Source organism: Lepidochelys olivacea, assembly GCF_965140295.1.
Source record: "Lepidochelys olivacea isolate rLepOli2 genome assembly, chromosome: 2".
Classification (NCBI taxonomy): domain Eukaryota; kingdom Metazoa; phylum Chordata; order Testudines; family Cheloniidae; genus Lepidochelys; species Lepidochelys olivacea.
Window position 1 is genome coordinate 189,846,284 of NC_140412.1, and position 22,169 is coordinate 189,868,452.

At 44.2% G+C, this 22,169-nt stretch overlaps 1 protein-coding gene across 1 annotated transcript in view; it reads left to right on the forward strand.

Annotated features, from left to right (window-relative positions):
• EXOSC7 (exosome component 7) overlaps nucleotides 1–22,169 on the forward strand; it is a 36,010-nt gene that overhangs the window by 13,259 nt on the left and 582 nt on the right. The window contains exons 4-7 of the mRNA XM_084620709.1: nucleotides 5,471–5,636; nucleotides 10,671–10,741; nucleotides 16,850–16,973; nucleotides 19,064–19,219. Coding sequence (XP_084476835.1) covers nucleotides 5,471–5,636; nucleotides 10,671–10,741; nucleotides 16,850–16,973; nucleotides 19,064–19,219 — 517 coding nt within the window. The remainder of the gene's footprint in view (nucleotides 1–5,470; nucleotides 5,637–10,670; nucleotides 10,742–16,849; nucleotides 16,974–19,063; nucleotides 19,220–22,169) is intronic.

The following is a 22,169-nucleotide window of genomic DNA, read 5'->3' on the forward strand; positions in this document are numbered from 1 at the left end:
AATGGTAATGCGGAGGGCAAGGTGGGTGGGGGAGGGTTTTGGGCCATTATATATTAATATCGAGGGTGGTGTCCAGCTTTACAAGTAAGTCACGGCCCCAAATATTGAGGTGGACAGGGAGCACAAAAGGGCGGATCGTAGCAAGGGCACGGCCTCCTGGTTTAGAGACCGTGACCCAAGACAAACTTTGGTGCCCGGGTTTGCTACCCCCGATCCCCCACAACTCTTTAGAAGGAACTGTTGGCCAACTGACTGGCCAGTCCTGATCACGAATCACCGTAACGTCAGCTCCAGTGTCCACCAGCCCTGTAAAGGAAAATTATTTAAAAGAAGTGTTAACTGAGGTTTCGAGGGGCGGAGCAACATTGTTAGAGCAACAAGTGGAGAGGACATTTCGTGAGGCGGCGACTGAGACAGCGTTGATCTAAAGCCGCCTCCGCCCTGGGCTCGATCCTCTGCGGCTGGCACCTGACAGGGGACTAAAATCAATTGTGCAATTGACCGTCCACACGGGAGCGACTGCGGAAGATGGGTCCACACCTGAACCTTAATAACGCCAGTGTAATTAGCGTCAAGGACCCCTGGGATGACAAAAAAACCCTGTTTCCCAGCGTGTGAGCGAGGGAGAACCAGACCCACAAATCCGGCAGGGAGAGGTCCCGTCACCTGTGTAGGTATGGCGCAAACCTCCTCCGGTCCTCCTGCATAATCAAATCGAGCCCTGCACTTCCAGCAGTCGCCGCCCTCATGGAGTCTATGGATTTTAAGGCAGAGGAACAGTTTTCTGAGTGGGGAACACCCCCGTTTGGTCCTGGGTTTGGGGGGGACCCGTCGTGCGGTTTCCCGACCCGCTACGATACTGATTAGCCCAGTGATAGCCCTTCCGACACTTGGGGCACTTCATTGAGGGTGGGCGGGCGCCATCGATGAGCGGCACTCCCGCTGAAAGTGACCCTCCTTACCACAGCGGTAACAACGCTTCCCCTCCTTCCCGCTTTTCTGCAGGGCGGCGGCCAGAACCCCAGCTTTATGTGCTTGGGTTCCGATGTTTTGGCACGCCCGCAGTATGTCCGACAGCTCTAGAATTCCAGAGGCTTGTGCCCCCTGGAGAGCACGGTGGCAGTCCTCGTTCGCATTTTCAACCGCCATTTTTAACAGAATCTTCTGAGCTGCCGCAGGGTTATCCACCTGTCAGAGGATAGCCTCCTGCAATCTGTTGGTAAAATCCATAAAGGACTCTGATGCACCCTGACGGATACTGGCAAAGCTTTTGGTAGGCTTGCCTGAATCCGGGACCTTCCGGAAAGCATGCTGGGTGCAGGCAGAAATAATGGGGAAGACAGCCTGCTGGAGTTAAGATTGCATCTGAACAGTATCAAACTGGCCCTCCCCTGCCAAGTGCTCATAAATGACACCTTGCTCTCTATACCTGGGCTTGGCGTTCCATCATCTGCCGATACTCACTAAGCCAAATAACATACTGACTGGGCGTCAGTATCATGCGCAACAGCGCTTTCCAGTCTTCCGGGACCAGGGTGTACCCAGTACCTAGCCCTTCAAGGAGACCACGTACATATGTGCTAGTGAGGCCAAACTCGCGAATCACTTTCTTTACGTCTCTGATCACCGAGTAAGGCAAACTGACCCAGTTTGCAAGTTGGTTGCCCTGGCCATCATCCTGCTAGGTCACCGGGCAGATTGAGACCAGATCAGCTAATTCCTCTGCTGTAAGATCTTTGCTACGTGAACCATTTGTTGCACCAGCGAAAGCCCCTGAGCAGATGCGGACGACCCCCCGGGGGGCCCCGGAGCATGGGGCCCCATGGGGGGATGGTGACCACTCACCAGCTCCAGAAGGGAAGACAAAGGAGGCGGCAGTAATTGAGGCACTGGGGGCGAAGCAGGGGGGGGATGGCTGCAGGAGCGGACGGGGGTGGCAAGATCGGCAGCCCCTCTGTTGGTGCGGGAGAGGGTCTTTCCGAGGCGACACGCTGTGTCGCATCGCCAGGAGGGGGGATGGCTGCAGGAGCGGACAGGAGTGGCGAGATCACCAGCCTCTCTATTGGAGCGAGGGAGGGCCTTTCCGAGGCGACACGCTGTATCGCATCGCAGCAGAGGTGCCAGGCATGTAAAGCCTGCACGGGCGCCCGAGGCTCTTTGTGCAGTGTCTGGCCCAACCACTCCCAGTCCGCTAGCTTAAGGGTTCCGGCTTCAGGGTACCACGGGCATTGGGCACTCACCTCCTGTAGCAGGAGAGTGAGTTCTCGAGTGGGGCAATCATGCTGAACCTTACGCAGCAAATACTGTAGCTCATTGCGGTGTTGCACTTGCAAAGCAGAGAGGGAGCTTCCCATACTTACCACAATGAAAAATACTCATTGGGATCCGCGAAGCGGATGAGTGACGCGTCTGAAACCCTTGCCGGGCGAGGTGAGTGCTGAGGGCCCCACGTTGGGCGCCAGTTGTTGCGGTTCAAATACAAGACAGCACAAAGCTTTAAGCAAGTAAGCAGGCTGGTCTGCCAACGGGCTGCTCCTGTCAGCTTTCCACCCTCTCCTTTATTCTTTCTCTCCCCCCGCGCATTACATTCTCCAACAGATAAAAGAAATACACTGGCTTTGTTTAACATTCTTATTTACCAATTTCTATCTACCGCATTCCTTGCTCTCGGGCCTTGAGCCCAGTCCTGGGAGGCTTCCCACGGTTCATGTCATCTGGGCGAGATTCCAAGGTTCATGCCCTTGAGAGGAGCCGTGTGTGCACTGCTCCTATGCAACACTCCGGGTGTGCCCTGAATGTTGCCAAGTGAATGAAGCTTGTATGAATGCTACAGAGGTGGTAATATCATCTGGATTCCTCAGGACATCTCTCTGGATTATGATGAAGGCAAAATGGTGTCATGCCAGATCTTGGGATCTCAGGAGACTCTGGGGATGGCAGCCATGATGGGGAAGCTTGCTCATTCCCCTTCTTTTAATCAGCCAGCATTGCGATAGCCAGCTTCTCCCCTCCCCCAAAGTCTCTTTCTGAGGACCCCAGAGGGAATGATTGGCAGAATAGCCCGTTTTCTCATTATATTGTCCAGCAATTAGACCTAATTTCTGACACAGCAACTTTAGTTCATTGACTTTATTATAGACCAGTCAGCTTAACTTCAGTATCCCAAAAGATAATGGAGCAAATTATTAAGCAATGTCTTTGCAAACACCTAGAACATGAGTGGGCCTGAAGGCCACATCTGGGTGGGGAAATGGTATGCAGAGCCATGAATGTAGGGCTGGGGCTGGGGCAGGGGGTTGGAGTGCGGGGTGTGTGAGGGGATGCGGTGTGCAGGAGGGGGCTCAGGGCAGGGGGGAGGGGTGTGGGGTGTGGCAGGGGGTTGGGGTACAGGGAGGCGCAGAGTGCGGGAACGGGCTAAGGGCAGGGGGTTGGGGTGCAGGAGGGGTTCAGGGTGTGGGTGCCTGTTCAGTGCCGCTTACCTTGAGAGACTCCGGGGTGGCAGCGGTGTGCAGCAGGGCTAAGGCAGGCTCCCTGCCTGCCCTGGCCCCATGCCGCTCCGCTCCCAGAAGTTTCTGACAGTGGCTCCGGGGGGAGGGGGGGAGCAGGTGGCTCCGCCGTGAGCTGCCCTCACCTCTGGGTACCACCCCCAAAGCTCCCATTGGCCACAGTTCCCCTTTCTCAGCCCATGGGAGTTGCGGAGGGCAGTACCTGCAGGCGAGGGCAGTGTGCAGTGCTCTCTGTCCCCCGCCCCAGGGCTCGCAATCCTGTGGGCTGGATTGGAAGCCTTGACAGGCTGGATCTGGCCCGTGGGCTTTAGTTTGCCCTCCCCGAACTAGAAGATAATAAGGTGTTAATAGGTAGTAGTCAGCATGGTTTTGTCAAGAACAAATAGAGTCAAACCAACCTAATAGCTTTCTCTGACAGGGGAACAAGCCTTGTGGCTAGGGAGAAAGCGGCTAATTCAGTCTGCCTCTCTTTTGCACCTTTTCCCATCAACATTTATCATTATGTGATTGAAACATTTTGTAAACTTTCCCACAATTGAGTTCACAATTAGGGTAAGCTTATAGGCCAGGGGTGGGCAAACTACGGCCCGCAGGCCAGATCTGGCCCGTCAGGGCTTTGGATCTGGCCCGCGGGATTGTCACCCCTGTGGTGCCATGGGCCCCGCACCGCTCCCTGAAGCGGCTGGCACCTACCCCCTCAGCTCACATTGGTCGCGGTTCCCCGTTCCCGGCCAATGGGAGCTTTGAGGGAGGTACCCACGGGCAAGGGCAGCACACAGAGCCCTCTGTCCACCCCTTCCCCAGGAGCCGCAGGGATGTGGTGCCGGCCGCTTCCAGGAGCAGCGCGGGGCCAGGGCAGGCAGGGAGCCTGTCTTTGCCCGGCGCCGCTCCAGGTAAGCAGCACCAGGCCAGAGTCTGCACCCCAAACCTCTCCTGCATCCTGCACTCAACCCCCTGCCCTGAGCCCCCGTCGCACCCCTCCTGCACCCCAACCTCCTGCCCTGAGCCCCCTCATGCATCCCTTCCACTGAGCCCCTTTCTGCACACCACACCCCCTCCCACACTCCCTCTCACACCCCAACCCCCTGCCCCAGCCCTACATTCATGGCCCTGCACACCATTTCCCCACCCAGATACGGCTCTCGGGCCAAAAGGTTTGTCCACCCCTGTTATAGGCCTAGTTAGTTCAGCACACCCATGTTTTTCCTTCTGTATATACGAGAGTAGAATCAGAACAAGATTCAGAATGTTAGTTGGTTTGGGGATTTATTTTTTATAGCTGCCTTTGTTAGATAACACCTTTAGTTTCTAGCTGTGTGTAAGGCCCAAGGCAGCTAGGGATCTTCTTGCATGGATACCCATAAACTGACCTTTGTTTTGGAATTAGGAAAGTGAAGGCTCATGCTATTCTCTGATCTTTTTTAAAAATAGATACTCTTTAGCTGGTACTCACCATAAACTGCGCTTGCTGAGATAATGAGACACTGTCTGCAAGCAACCCCATAACAGAGTATCCAGTAAAGATATTAATCATTAAGGTCATGCCGTTCTAAAAAGTCTCTTTCTTGTCTTTTTTTTCACCCCTCTTCTCACTGGTGTCTTTTGTCCCATTCATCTTTAACAGGCTGTATTTTTAACCATTTGGAACTTACGGTAATTTTCTCTCTTTTCTTTTTTAATCATGAAGGGCAGAGGTAATTAAATATTAGTCTTAAACATTTCTGCAGAAAGTCAAGGAACCGTCCAGTATAGTCTGGTGACTAAAACAGATATTGGACTTCTGTATTCTTTTGCCAGCTCTGATGCTAATTTTGTGTGTTACCTTCATTTCCACCCTTGTAAAGTGGAAATAATACCTCCTTTGTGGAGATGATATGGGCATACTGTTTGTGAAATGCTTTGAGTCCTTGGATAAAGGCTGCTTTAGAAATGAAAAGTATCTATTTTCTTTTACCCCCATCCAGTTCAGCAAATGCCACTCCTGAATTTGAAGGCCGGGGAGGAGAAGAGCTTGCCACAGAGATAGTAAATACGCTCTACAGAATATTTAGCAGTGAGAGCACCATAGACGTGAAATCCCTTTGTATTAATCCCAGAGAACACTGCTGGGTTCTCTATGTTGATGTTTTGGTAAGTGAAGCAAAGAAAAGGTAATTTAAGTTCAAGGGAGTCTTCAAGGTACTGAGCTACAGAACATTAAAAAGAATAATTCAGTAATATTTTTAAAATAGGTACACAGTTTAAATATTATTGCATGTCCATGCCCCACTGTAATGCTGTGTGGGGTGGGGGAAGAGAGGAAAGAAGGGTGGCTAACATAACCACTCACACCATATATCTCTTGACACTGTATTATTGCTGGTGGATCCTTGGAACAGAACAAAAGCTTTATATCGAAGTGATGGGGCTTCTCCCTCCCCCCCCAGAAGGTTTAGATTTTATTATTGAAGTGTGTGTAGAGAGCATGAATACTTGATCTCTTTCTAGAATGGAAGCTAAATTTTGTCCATGTTCTGAAGTTAACCTAATGAGTTGCTAAATCAAAATAATGTGCTTAAAGTTTTCAGAGGGAGAGACAGCAAGACTTGAATACAGGTCTGGGAGCCAGGAACTCCTGAGCTCTATTCTCAACTCTGACACTTATTTGTCTAAGACACAGAGTCAGTATTTCCCTATTTTGTAAAATGGGTAATAACTGATAACTTCTTCCAACAGATGGATTAGTTCATGTTTCTAAAGTGCTTTGAAGATGTAAAGCTCAGTGATAAGTACAGTTGCCAAAGTCAAATTTAGGTCTGTGTTAACAAACAAGAACATTCAGATGCAGACATATCTAAATAAATGATGTATGAAAATACAAATTCATTGTTGTTTTTTTTTAAAAAAAAGGCATTAGTCTAATTATATAGGGATGTGCCTACTGTGACTAACTGTACAGAACAATCAGATGTGTACTGATGCAGTTGGTTACAGCCAGCTTATCAGAACCTAAAATAATTTAATTGAAAATGAGGGGCTGTTTCTGAAGAGTAGCACTGGGAACTTCAATTATTTGGTAAACGTGAACAAAGCTACAGATTATTAGACAATATGCATCAGTAAATCACTTTTAAAATCTCATGTGTCTCTTACTGCACAATATTTCAAACTTCTTGTTTGAATTGTTTATGATACTGCCAAGTTTACCTTAGCAGTAATTCTGTAAACCTCCATGGGTGAGCAGATAATGTTAATGATGGGCATTTTGATTCTTTTTTCTTAGTCAAATTTAAATTGATTCCCACACTTACTTCAGTATAGCTTTAGTTATCTTAGATTGTTAAATATATCAGTATCTCAAAGCTCCTTATGTTATATATCTTGTTGATTCACATACTTTCTTACATGGTCAGGTTTATGCTTTTCGCCCAACTGAAAATTTTATTAGTAAGTCTAATGGAAATGTGTTCAGGACTAGGATTTGTGCTGCATAGAGTGCAAAGGTAGAACTCAGATGATAAGATTTATTGTATTTAAATCTATTGTTTCTTTTGGGGCTGGGCGGTGTGTACCATTGAAGAACTACTTACTCCTGGGGAATTCTGCACCACTGTGCACTTGCAGAGTTCATGTCCTCTGCAGATTTCTTTGCTTCCCCATGGAAAAATGACTTTCTGATGGGGAAGCAAAGGGAAGCCACAAGAACAGTCATACGCCCCTGGGCACATCGTTTTGGGCGCCTGTAGCAGCTAGCAGAGAGGTAAATCACTGCAGGAAGCTGGGGGCGAGTGGTGAGGCTGGGGACGCCCCAGATGGTGTCTCCTACCCTGCGCCAGGCTCAGCTGCTAGTCCCAAGTGGGCTGGAGCGGAGAGGACGGGACTTCTTTTCCTTCCCTTGCAAGGAGCAGCCAGGTCTGGGTCAGATCCACTCCCAGAAAACTCCCCTGGCTGCAGGAAGCTCCATCCCCTCAGACTTTGTGCCCCCATTGTTCCTCAGCCATGGAGGAGGGGACACTGTATGGGGAACTGTTACCCTGTCTGCTCAACCCCCATGCAACTGGGCCCCCCCACCACCACCATACCTGTACCCGCCCTGCACCCAGAACCTCCCACCCCACCAAGCCTCACCTCCTGCACCTGGAGCCTCCCACACCCTAACCACAACCCCTCTGCATCTGGATCTGCTCCCACCCCACCCCCAGCTGAGGCCCATGCACCCAAACCCCCACCCCAGCTAGTCCCACTCTCCTGCACTTGGACCACCCCAACAAGCCCCCCCCCACCCAGACCTCCACCCCACTGAGCCCCAACCAGCTACACCTGGACCCCCCTACAGAGTGTCTTTGCCCCTGTGCATCCGGATTCTCCCTCCCCACACTAAGCCACCCACACCCAGATTGCCCCACACAGAACCCTCTCACCCTGCACCTGGATCCCCCCCCCCCGCCCCCCCACTAAGCCCTTCCACACTTGGATCCTGCCAGGCCAAGCCTGCCTGCCCACACCTGGTGTACCTGCATGGAGGGGCAGGGCTCCATCATGTTTCTGGGGCAGGCCCAGCCCTTGCACTGTGTCAGGACTGGGTGCAGCCTCAACACTGAGTCCGTATCTGAGGAGGGACTGCAGGATCTCCCACCTCTGCAGCCAGTGGACTGTGCTCCCCACTGCCATTTATTGTCCAAATTTGCAGAATTTTAAAATATTGTGCATAGAATTTTTATTTTTTTGTGTGCAGAATACCCTCAGGAGTGACTACTGGTATTGCTACAACAAGCATCATTAATGTACAGATCTTTTCAAATCTCAGTGTTTAAATTGACCAAGATATTTGTGCTATTTCCTATTATAACTATAGGGAATACCATAAGGTAGAGTAACGATGTTGCAATGCAGTAAGGGTCTAATATTTACAGGTATTTCTGCCACACTCTCTGTGAGAGTGCTCACTGTACTACATTTTAACGTTATACTAATGGCACATTACGGACATCTGTAATGTCCACACTAATATCAAGTGGACTTTTCTGTTTTTGAAAGTGTAATGATGAGCAAATTAATGAGAGAACACTTTTTACTGCATTTTCCACTAGATGCATAAGAATAGTTCCTTTTCATGTTAGTGGGAGTTGCACAGTAAGTTGAGGGGAGAATAAACCTCATTAAGTTTCTGTCAGAAGTTTTTAAAAAACCTGCATTCTTGGATATGCAATAGAGTGCATAGAATATATTTGTTACTAAAATAGCTTGTTCTGAAAGATATCTGATTTCAATGGGTTCTTGCGCCATTTCTTATTGACATCTATATAACCGTGCACAATTCCACAGAAGTATCTGAGTTTCAGCTCTTATTTGAAGGTAAGGTTTGACCAGTATATGCAACTTCAGGAGAAAAGGGAGAAGCAATTTCTTTAACAGATGGTGTTGATGTGAAGTCACTCATCTAAAAAGAAAGATACTTTCTTTGTTAATGGCCTGTATTTTATCTCCAGGATAGTCGAGACTTGTCTTACTTGGTTGCACGGTCACACTGTTAACGTTCAGTAGACTGAACCAAAAGGAGTTAATTAGACTACAAATTTGCATGCAGAACCCACCCAGGGGCTCTCAGCTAATGCTCTGGTTGTATGATAGTGGTCTCAAGAAATGATCATTCTATTTTTTTTAGATGCAAAAAATTCCATTACCCCTAGAGCAGCACAGTGAGTACAGAAACACCCTAAGCCATGGATCTGCAGTCTTTTCACACCCACAGTTTCCTTTTGTTGCTGATGCTAAAGACTGGCTTTTAGGAGGCTTTTGTCATGATTGCCACATTTATAGTCCTCTTCACACAAATTGCCCCAGCAATCTGTCGTACTGGATGGGGAGAATGAGCATGGGGTTTTTCCACCTCCTTAACAGCACAGCATACACATGGGAAGACTACATTAGGCTCTAGTAAAATCTTAGCCATTTCCTGTTGAGCATCTGTAGAAGGGGTTTTTCTGTCACTACTGACTTGGAGACTTTTCCTCAAGGAGAATTAGGCTGGGCCAGGTTTAGCATTTTATTTAACCACTCTTGAGTTTATTGTGGTTTGCAGAGGAATGGGTAGCTTTTTTTTCTTCCCACAACTCAACTGAACAGATTGAACAAACAAACAAACATTCGCCATGTAGGAATGTTCGTTTAAAAGATACTGTTTTGAAAAAGTTGTACCATGGGTAGCACAATGGGTCCTGGCCTGTAGGAGCTACTGTATTACAAATAATAAAAGTTTATATTGGAGGTCTGAACATAACCTTCATTACAGTACAGACACATCTCGTTTTTGTTTTAATTATTATAGAGTGGTTTTATTGCATTTATCCAGTAAAATCCAATAACTACTGAAAATGGCAGGCTAATTTCTCTGTATCCAGCATTTGTTGCATAGCAGTAATTTGGTCACCCTGTGTCTTTTAGCTTTGCTTTCACCTTTTGTCAGTTTCACCTTTCAGTCATCAGTCTGTCTTGGTACAAGTAATCAGTCTGAAATGTAACCCTTAGTTAATTTAGCGTTCATTTTCTCGTAGGCTTTTTAGTTTTCTATGCTGATTACATTGGCCATATTTCAGAACTGTACACTGAAACTTAATCCACTATCTTCACATGAGCCAAGTAGATTGGTGCATCCATGCATCTCCTGTTGAGATAGGGGCAGGTGCTTTCGTTGGGTAGGTTTTTAAAAGAAGAAGAATTACATGGATTAAGAATGAATGCCATAACTCTCTTATTCTGAGTTTTTATTTTTAAATATTGCCATAACTACAGCTGGCTGAAATTTCCTGAATTTCACATTTGACAAAAAATTATTTTCAACAACTTATACCCCTTCAATTTTCACTGAAAGTTTTAGAGTTTTTCAAGTAGCTGTAGTGGTAACGAATGCTCTTCTAAAAATAATCTTTACCGCTGCATTTTTGTGATCACTATGCTGTGCACTGTGCTGCCTATATTTGATGGTTTTAAAATTGAAGTTGAAAGCATTCACTTTAAAGTGCAATTTTGGAAAGAAACTGATCTAGTATAGTTGGCTGTGACTTCATAGGTAATGTTGAGTATATTTTAAATATAGAAAGTTTTTTAGTGTTTCAGTGTCACAACAATTTAGGGAATATTTTGATTTTCTTATAATAGTTTATGGGTTTTGTGTTTTTACCTCAGTTATTGGAATGTGGTGGCAACCTCTTCGATGCAATCTCTATTGCAGTGAAGGCAGCTCTCTTTAATACAAGGTAAGGCACAGTTCTTAATTTTCTTGGGAGGATAAATACTTTCTGAGCACTTTTTTAAAGCTTAAACATTAAAACAAAAATTAAGGGATTGGCTGTCTAGGTCAACTTGCATCCAGATACAAAACTGAACATTTACATCCAGCTGAAATGAATTAGTGATTTCGGTCCAGTTTCTGTTGGGCAAGCGTCCTCCTTCATGACAAGGACGCTTATTAGCAAAGCGTTGAAAGATTGAATGAGCGTGGTAACCCTTGTCACCCCTTTAAACATGGCCAACTTCAGAAAAAGCTTATTTTTTGGCGGCAGTGTATAATTATAAAGACCTTCATGTCCTAATTTCCAGACAGGCTGAAGCCCATGGAGGCTGCAGGTGCTTGGCACCTCTGAAAATCACTTCCTCTGTCAATAGGGCTGTCAGACTGTCACCAGCTCTAAATTCCTGTATAAAAAAAATGGAGTTTTTTCTTTTACATTAAACAACATGAATTCTGGTTCATAGTTTCTTCACAGAACTGTTGACTGAGAGAAGGAAAGTGTCGGTGAGTGCCAGAGCTCAGCAAACCTTTGCGCAAGTGCAATGTCATTAACAAAACCATCAATTTTGCTTTGCTACCTACTCTGCGTGATGGAAGGCAGGAAGTCTGGAGCAGAGGCACTTTCCATGCCATTTCTTCATCTGCCTGCTAGCGATAGCTAAATTTGGCAACATGGATTCACACTTACAGGAGTAAGTTAGCCAATACTTCAGCTGAATGGGTAGGTTCTACGTACAACCAGATGAAGAAAGTCCCCAATAGACAAATGTTACATTTCTAGTTTGTCAATAAACCTTTGCAGCAAATTCTTTCCAACAAGAGTGTGATGAGTGATCTTGTGAACAAAAGTTGCCAAATGTTGCATAGTGAGACTCCAGAATAGCTTTCCAAAAGTTAAAGTTTGTTGCAAGCGCAAGAGGTCTGAAGGTGATCTCAAAGTGTTCTACAGCAGTGTAGTGAAACTCCATTGGCTTCAGTAGTTACTCCTGAGTTATGCCAGACTGCAATCCGATTGCAGCTCTATGGTTGAAAAGCATCATACAAGGAAAAAAGCATGGTTTTGAAGACGTATTTCAGGTTGTTAAAATCTGTTTGTTCAGACATGAAGAAAGTCTCTTGAGATTGAGAGAGACAAGATGGGTGAGGTAATATCTTTTATTGGGCCAACTTCTATTGGCGAGAGAGACCAGCTTTCAAGCTTACACAGAGCTCTTCTTTAGATCTGGGGAGCATATTCAGAGTGTCAGAGCTAAATATAAGGTGGAACAGGTTGTTTAGCATAAGTAGTTACCTTGATTAGTCCCTTGAAATGTGTTAACACCCCTCTAGTCCTGGTGTGGGAGAGAGGTTGAGACAATAACTCTGCTATACTTCATTCCTGTTGGTATTTTACTGAACGGTCTCCTGTTTTAATCATCTCCATGGTGGCTTTTTTAAAGGAGTAAAGTGTTCCTGTAATGTGGAATCCATTAAAAGTTATATTCTTACACATTGGGAAGCTGCCAAAGACTTGCGAACTTGCTAAGGGTGAAAAAATGTTGCAAAACGATTTTATGGGAAAGCTGCCTGGATGCTGTTAGTCTAAATTCTAAGTTTAGTTTGTAACAGCTGCTGTTCCATGGTTCTTTTTTAGATCACTTGTTTGTGCTTTATGTACAAGATATCTGGGCTTTTTGAAATGTAGTTTAAACAGAAGTCCTGTTTTGAAGGATACTGTATATAAAGAAAATATAAAAACTAAAACAGAACAGCACTGTGTTAGGAAAAACTTATTGCAAGCTAACACTGGAGGACATGATGCGTGCCGTGCTTGCTTTAATAGTTCTTTAAAAAACAGTGCCTTTTAAACTAGATATCTTTCATCTAGCATTTGAGTTAGCTTCATTGCACTTATGAGAGTGAGAGACTAATGGCTTGAGTTTGGACTAGTGTGGGCAAACACTGTCTAAGCTTCTCCAAAGCCACTGCCAGTACCTTCTTTCAGTTTTGACCTACAAGATTCTTGCTTATTTCACTTTAGCACAACTGGCATTCTCTGCTCAAGTATGAACTGGGAAGAGCTATTGTTGTGAGGAAGGTGAAGAAACCACCAAACTCACTTTTATTTGTGAACTAAGAACTTGAGCTCTGTCCTTCAGAGGTGAAAGGCACTAATCCACTATGCAATCTAGTCATTCTTTCCTTCCCCTTTTCTTAGTTCCAGATATTTACTTCTTTACAGACTACTTTGAAGTTTCCTACAACAGCTACTAGCCCACCAGAAAAATATCACTTCAATCATGTTAGTCCATTTAAAAACTAACTTCAGTATTTTTATCAATGCCAGACAATTCAAATCTAACTGTCCTGAACTTGTCTCTTATAGCTATATTACTTTTCCTTCATAGTAATTTCGTGACCGAGTTTCCATTATAAACCTGTTTTCAAAGGTGTTTATATCAGCTTTAAAAAGACCAGCTCTTGCTTGAAATCTGGAATCCAAATTAGTGTGTTCTGGCTGCCATGTTTTTGAAGCATTTAGTTCTCAAATGCCTATCTGAGCCTTGTAGAGCAATAATTTTATCCTTAGAACCAAGCTTGTATAGCTTCCATCATAGCTATGGGCAATCCTTTCTTTAGGCTTCAAGGAATCCAAGATGGTGACCTAATATGATGGCATATTTAATTAATAAATATTGCATTGTTTAGACAGCTTTAAATGACTCACCGAATACTAACTGAATAGTATTCCTTCAGTTCTAGTACTAAGTAGGTATCTAAAGGCACTTAGGGCACATTCAGCTGTAGTAGAAATCTGTATTTTAGTGGAGCTGTATATATGCCAGGGCTGAATTTGCCCCATTGTATATCCAGTGTTGTGTTTTGGAACACAAACCTCTGTATGTTGGGGCCTGGAACAACATTCCTCAAGTTATTGCATAAATGTGCAAATACAGTGCTGTGGTTTAGCGTATTAAACTATTATGGCATATGTATAATTGTAACTCTGGCAAAAGCTAGATAGATTGTGACTTTAGGCACTTGTAACTGAAAATAGTCACTATATCAACATTAGATGTCACTCTGCCCCTTACTCAATAACAGGGTAGTGATGGACTCCCCCACTTCTCTCCCCGCCTCCCCCGTGGGGCACCAGTAGAGACCACTTGCAGATGTAAAGCTAGTTTTGCAGGTGGCAGTTCTAGACCTCCTGCACTGAATTGAGAGCATTGCTGGTGTGCAACTGGGTACTCATGTGCTGGCTTTGCATTTGCTGCAGTGATGAACCTTCTGCAGGTTTTAACACTATTGTGGGACCTCAACAAATAAGTACAGTGCACAAAAATAGAATGATTAGATTTACAATTTGCTTAGTCTGGGTTCTGGAGAGAAGGCTTTTCACAAGAGATGGGGAATCTGATGCTTTCCAGGAATGCCCTTGATCCTGCAAAAATCTATTTCTACTTCTTGCTTATTTACCAAGGTGGCTTGTAAAGAAGTTACTTCCCACTTCTTTCATGCTACTAATATTTTTCTCTGTCTGCCCAGCTCATGCTGTCCCCTCTTGTCTTAGTAGATGTTTGTTCTTGTCCATGACTTCATCTCCTCTTGCCTTGAGTACTGCAACTCCTTCCTCTAGGGACTTTCCAAATACTAGCTCTTGCAACTGCAGCCTATGGAGATGCATTACTACTTGCTGCCTTCTGTGTACATTGCTTTCCACTTCCTATGCAATTCAGAAAAGGGGTTAAAGATTGCTTTCTATGGGCTTGATTTTAGCCTTCTTTTAGCCTCTCTGCTTGTCTCGCACACTGCTCTGATTCTGTTCCTCCAAACAACCTTGTCGTTGTTGGCTCAAGAGCCTTCTCCTTTATAACATGTCATCTTGTATCAGTCTATGTGTAACCAGCTAACTGTCTTGCCCTCTCAGTTGTAAATAAAGTGGTGTTAATTTTCAGCTGAAAACATCTTATATAAAACCACAAAGTGCTTTAGATGCAGTTATGTAAGACTATACAAAATAGATGCATTCTGTTTATTTTAAAAGATTTTTGTTTTGGTTGGTCAGTATTATGCAGGGAATATGCCTTTTCTCTCTGCAGATGTCTAAGCTGTTATGAAGCACTTGCCATTAGGACTCGATATGAACTGCAACTAAAATAGTTTCCAGGGATTAAAAAAACAAAAGAAAACACTTTGCTCCTGTAAGGAAAAAATGTTCATTAAAGCTGTCCAGATATTTTACTTTAAAAGGTGTTACAGAATGCATAGAATAAGTCTCTCGAGTCTAATTTGTAACACACACAACACTGTGCTGTAAAAGTATTAATATAAACAAATATTGCTGTTAGATGTCATCCAGTTACCAAAGCTAATTTTTCAGAGATGCACTGAGGTGTGTTATATCTTCAAGGAAAGTGCACAGACATGGGAGATCTGTTTTCTTTTTACTGGCCTACAAAGTAAGAGCTTTCATGCTATATTCATCCCTGAGGGGAAGCAGCCTTCTTACACCAGTGGACTCCATCAGAATTGCACCAGGGCCGAACATGGCCTTCACATTATGGGCAGGAAAAATAAAGCAAGTGATTATTTGGAAACTGTTCCAACTGATCTTTTATTCATTACCATAAGAATGTTATGTTCATCTTTTTTTAAATTTCCATGGAATTTATACATACTGTGCATATAATATGGCCAACTATGTCCTATAAGTCTGACAAATTTTAAAATATAGAGACTTATCCTTCACATTCACATTTTAAGTAATATGTGAAATTGAAGATCTCAGGCATTGTTGAACAAAGGGTTTGGGAAAAGTATATATAATTCTTCTTTGTTAAAGTGTAATATCTGTTCTGGATGAAGATGTCTAAAGAATTCATTTCTTTCTCTTGATTAGACTCCTCCTAAGTGGGGAATGTGTCCTAAAACATTCACCTATACAAGGTTATCCCATCCTATATACTTCTCCGAACTTGTGCCTCTTGATTTTCATTGCTGTGGCTGATAGGAATAATGGAATTGATCAAGAATGTGAGGGGGTAATTTCCATTTGGCAGATGTCTAGCAAAGGGACTGAAAAATTGACTGCATGCTGCTTGACACTAGTTGAAGGCCTAAACCTGCGAGCCAGAGGTAGACGTGAAATTTGAAGGTTGAGAGTCAAACTAGCACCTTTGTGAGAGGTCCAGCCCCCTGACATTCCAGTTTTTATGGAGGATGCTGGCATTTCTACTGAAGCTTCTCTTGGGACCCTGCTTGATGGCTCTGTTTTTCATATCTACCTCTACTAGCTGCCAGGAGGCCCTACTGTAGAAGGGGGAGAATCTCTCAACTGGTGAGGAAAGCATTCTGCCACTCTAGCCTTCCCCCAGTAGTTAGTCTCCTTCCTCCTTGAATAACATTAGTGCTTATGTCTGCTTCTGGTCATAGCTTTTCCCAGCATTAGCAGCAACACAAAATTGGCACGAGTTTCACTGCCAGCCACAGGATTATGGATTGTAGCACTGAAAGAAGATCAGAGCTTTGTTAACTTAACTCTGTTCCTGCTTGTTTAAACTATACGCAGAAGCAGCAGAACCCGAGAAGTTGCCATCCGCAGACCCTAGATGACAACATTGCATCACTTGACAGTTGCTTCATAGCATAGTTGTGTAACTGTAACAACAAGAAGCTTTAGTATTTAAATTAATCTAAATTCTGAAGAAATGGATTTTTGTAAGAACTCATTCTTGCCATGTAAGCACTGGTTTCTCCCCTGAGCCCTGACAATGTATAGCTGATCACTTACTTGCTGGTATGTTTAAACAAAAAAAGCATTTTATCATTAACTGATGTGACTATGGAGATCAGAAGCATTCTTTAGAATTAAGGCTAAAATCCTTCAGTACTAAAAACGGGCATGTTTATTTTTGGTGTTTTTTAGTAGTCTTTCATCTGCATTCTCTTTCTTTAAAAAGAAGCATGGAAAAGTTATCTTTACAATGCTTAACAGCTTTATTTTCTCTAGGAATGGGGCAGGCCTATGTAACAGATTGGAGAGTGGTAAAGTAATATCCAGTAAGTTTTGCATATGCTTCTGTTTCAATAGGATACCCAAAGTGCGTGTTTTGGAGGATGAAGAAGGATCAAAAGAGATTGAGCTCTCTGATGACCCTTATGACTGTATTCGACTTAATGTGGATAATGTACCCTGTATCATCACATTAAGCAAAGTAAGCCTGTAGAAGTTTGTAAATTATTTAGCTTGTGACTCTTCTATAGACTTTGGCTATAGGAATTGACCTGCCACTATGAGTTGGGAGAAACCATTTTTCTTTGATGACCAGAGCCATGAGATACCCCCATACTAAAAATAAGTTCTTAGCTTCCATCCTTGAATTTATTTTTTGACTTGGGAGGCGGGAAAGGAAATCTTTGTGGAAAGAGTGTTCCATCTCCCTCTCTAGTTGTGTGTCTTGGTGGAGTGGAAATCTGCAGTAGCTAATCCTGCTGTATTCTTGGCCTGGAACAATTACCTATCCATCCATCAGCTGCTTGCTCATAGTGAAGTGGACACTAGCATTGGTTTCTCCAATATGCTAACATAATATCTGTTAGCCATTTAAAATGTTGCAAACCTATTTGGTGAGCCACTGAAGAAACAGAAACTTTGTTGATGGAGCTCACCTCGTGCCCACCAACACCCTGTGAGACAGGTAAGCGTTATTGCTAGGGCCCTACCAAATTTACTGTCCATTTTGGTCAATTTCACAGTCATAGGATTTTTAACAGAGTAAATTTCATGATTTCAGCTACTTGAATCTGAAGTTCACAGTGTTGTGCCTCTAGGGGTCCTGACCCAAAAAGGAGTTGTGGGAGGGTTGTAAGGTTATTGTAGGGGGGGGGGGGCGGGGGTTGCGGTACTGCTACCCTTACTTCTGCGCTGCTGCCGGCAGCGGCCCTGCCTTCAGAGCTGGCCAGCGGCAGCTTCTGGTCGGGAGCCCAGCTTTGAAGGCAGAGCGGGGCCCTCAATCAGCAGCCACCCAGCTCAGAAGGCAGGAGAGCAGAATCAAGGGTGGACTTGGTCTGGTATTGCCACCCTTCCTTCTGCGCTGCTGCTGGTGGCGGTGCTCCTTCAGAGCTGGGCACCTGGCCAACAGCCCCTGCTTTCTGGCCACCCACCTGTGAAGGCAGCGCAGACATAAGCATGGCAATACCACGATCCCCCTAAAATAACCTTTCAACCCCCCTGCAACTCCCTTTTGGGTCAGGACCCCCAATTTGAGAATCGCTGGTCTCCCAGTGAACTCTGTATAATATAGGGTAAAAGCACACCACACCAGATTTCACGGTGGGAGATCAGATTTCATGGTCTGTGACGCATTTTTCATGGCTGTGAATTTGGTAGGGCCCTAATTATTGCCATCATTCCTCAAATAGAGGGACTAAGGCACAGAGAAACTAAGTGACCTACACACAGCAGGGACTCAGAGCAGGAAGCAGAACTCCTTGTTCATAGCTGTCAAGTCTACTCTCCCTCTCAGTATCTCTATTTTCTTAAATTCTGTAAAGTCAGTTGCATTCTGTTTGTGTGTTGGATATCCCACTTGCATCACTTTGTTTTCTAACAGTGAATTATCTGCTCATCTCTTCAACCTTTCCAGCCACACAGCAATTGCCATAGTGTCAACTGTCCTTCTTGGCTTGGTCATGAGACAGCTTGCATGCTGTCATGCAAATTATTCTGTTTTCTAAGTGTTACATAAATAATAATAAAAGCTGTCACTGAGGCAGAGACTGAATCTCACCTCTCCTGAGCCTCAGGCATGGGTAACTTTTGTGGATAAAATTCCACAGTTGGGGTGAAAAGTTGATCCTTTTCAAAAAATGTGTATAAAATTTTAAAGGAGCTTCTCACTATTGCCAGGTGTTTGGAATGTTAAACTAAGTTCCATGTGGATGAATTAAGAGTCAGAATGTAGGTAAAGTGGCCAAAGGTGCATATTTATCCTATGTACATAGTATGTTTATAAGCACACACACACAGTAACGTTGCACCATCAGCAGTTACAATGCCCTATATCAAGGGGCTATATTTAATGACTGACACATCTGCAGTGACTTAGGACATGAGCAAAACCGATAACCAGACAATATTTTTATTTCTTAGGATTGTAGCATACAGTTAAACTGACAGGTTAGTGGTTTGGTGGCGTTACCTCCAATGCTCTTAATTCCATCACCCAGTAAGGAGCTTTTTCATAATTAGTTGGACACACAGTTTTTAAAAATCCAGAAGTAAAATATGTCCTTGGTTCTGCAGATTGGTTGTCGGCATGTGGTTGATGCTACCCTTCAGGAAGAAGCTTGCTCTTTGGCCAGCCTGCTCCTTTCTGTGACCAGCAGAGGTACCTTCACATGTATGAAGAAATTGGGGAACGGTAGTCTTGATCCAGAGAGTATCTTTGAGATGATGGAGGTAAGAAGTGCTGACTCGCAACTTCTGCTCACAAAATGGAGAAGTGGATCTTGCGCATATGAAAAATTGCAGTGTGGGCATAATTAAAGGGATACTGAAAACTTACTTAGGTGCAAAAAGTGACTTGTGGAAGGTCCCAGACACCTTCCAAGGAATCTGAAATACCTATGGGAATGAATTTCGCTTATGCAGACCCCTCTGACACTGCGATAATCTGGGTTTTCTTTTATATAGTAGTGCCATACTAGCAAAACTTCTTCAAAGTTAAGGTGACTAACATTATTTACAAATCCCTTCTGAGCTTAAAGTCTATGATTCATAAAGAACACGTTTCAAGTCTGATCATTTCTCTTTGAAACTCAAAGGAAAACAAAACTTCTTTAACATACAGCAGTTACCACAGAACAGAACTGGAACTTGTGAACTGGTACTTCACATATTCTTTAATTTTCATAGCTTGTTTTTCATGTTTTTAAATTAACTTATTTAGCTAGTAATCGTTACAATCATAGGACTTTACTTTTCACATTTTGTTTTAATATCTTTGTATCTGTCCCTTTTACTGATGTGATCTTCTTCCCTTTCTATAAAATATTTATAAAGAAATACTGTGGTAGCTGGCTGCAGTTCAAGTTGACTTGGGAATTTCACTTTAAATCCTTCTTTAGGCCTCTCTCAGAAGCTTCTCTTTGGTATGAAATTTCTCATGCCCAGTATATACGTATGAAATTTCTCATGCCCAGTATATACAAATGAAATTTGTACACAAGCTTTGTGTATTTCCTTTGCACTTTAATTCAAAATTGGCTTTGTTTCTGAAAACCTTCACATTTGGCATAAACATGGCCCTAGTGAGAAATAGAGCTAGGTCAGAAATGGTTTCCCCATCGTGTGAAAATTTGAAATTTCAAAAACCTTTCCCCTTTTGTATTGGGATGAAACATACCTTTTTAGAAGCATTGATGAGAAAGCAGAGGGACGCCAGCTCCAGAATTAATAGCTCGGTGGCTAGGGCATGCGGCTGGTATGTAAGAGACTCGGGTTCAAGTCTATGCTCTGAATCAGGTAGAGCAGAGATTTGAACCTGGGTTTTCCACATCGAGGCGAGTGCTTTAACCACAAGGCTTTTAACTATTCTTGGGATTCTCTCTCCCAGTTACATGCTGGACCTGAAACTATTGTCAAAACTAGTATGTTCCTGCAAAACATTTATTTTGACAAATAGGCATTTTCCAGCGAAACAATGTTTTTGTCAAATTCCTCACCAGCTGTAGTGAGGAATGCAGAAATTGGAGCCAGGTGTGAAAGCAACTGGTTAAAGTGGAAATGACATGCTAAGCACGCATGACGCTTCACTTTCTCTTGATGTAATTTAAAGCCTGGGTGTTAATCTTGGCTCTACCATTGAGCTCCTGTTTGCTCTGGAAAAAGTAATTTCACCTCTGTGCCTTAGTGTACCCATTTGTAAAACGAAAATAGTAATTTCTAGCCTGCCTCACAGGTGTGCTCTCAGGATCTGTGTTGGTCCAGAGCTTTGAACATTTAAAGGCGTATGCTCCAAGGGTCAGATACTATACTTCACAGGTATTTAGCACCTAATGATGGAGATAGGAGCCTAATGGGATTTTCAAAAACACATAAGTAGGTGAAGCACCTAAGTCCCATTGGAAAAAAGGCAATTAGGCACCTAACTTACTTAAGGCCAGATTTACAAAAGCTCCTAAATGTTACTGTACAAACAAGTATTGACTCCTGTGACAACCTAAGAGTTAAAACTTAACTCAGTAGCCCACTATGTTATGTTGCCCCTCACTGTTTTAAAGAAATCTCTCCTCCTTAAGTGGTGATGCATTTCACTGAAATAAACAAGACAAGGCTTTGGGGGGAAGCAAAGAATTCTTTCTTTGGCTGGGGGTCTGACTGGTCCTGTTCCCAACACAGCAGCCTGTTTGGGGAACGGATGGAACGAACAAAGCCAAAAGCACAGGGTCTGTGAAATGGAACAGTTTCAGAACTGTTGCTTGACACACTTATATCCTCCAGTGGATTGACTCCAGCCCAGAAAACATTCAGCCTTATCAGCCTTGGGGTGAACAGACATTCCAGCCAGCACATCGCTTTTAGGAAAACAGCATGACTGCTCAGCTTTGGAAAGGTGCCAAAGCTACACCTCTTACTGGATTAAAGTCCTCTATGAGGGAGTCGGGCAGAAATAACTGAGATGACAGTGGGCGAAAGGCAGGACCTGTGCACCAAGCAAGGGTAAAGGAGCCTTGTGTTGGAGATAGTTGGGCTAGACATCTGGTGTGGGAGTGGAGCAGAATACTTCATCCTACCCCCTGGGGCTGCAGCGTTACCCCAGCCCATTGATTGTAACAACTTCTGCACCTTCCTTACATGAGGAGTTTTGGTCAGTGGATCCACATAGTCCTATACCACCCCATCTCTCCCAGGCTTGCCCCAAATGCTCTTCCTGAGGCTACAGAACATTACTGAACGAGAAGGCGCTGGGGGAGTTGTAGAATCCTTCTCAATAGCCTGGCTCCTTGATCAGAGCATCTGCTTCATTTTATGGTTTCATGCCCCCATGTAGAGCTTGGTCTTGCCCCAATTAAATGGTAGGTAGTTTTATGGGTCTCTAGTTATAAAATTGAGGAGCAGCTTTCTTCAGACAACTTGGCCATAGTTTCTATTCAATACCCACAGCTTGAGCTGCCCATTGACCTTTTAAGGACAGTGAGCTGGGTTCCTCTCTGCTCAGGAAATCTTATGGTTCCATGATCCTGTGCCAGCCAGGCCTAGGGGAAGTTCTGATCTACACCACTGCCATAAGATACCTAAGAGATCTTTGCCAGCAGAGGGTGGGTGCAGGCTCTCCTCCCATGTGTGTTTTCTTTCAATATGTCTCTATACTAGAGATATTGGGGAGGAGGTTGGTGCAGGAGTTGCT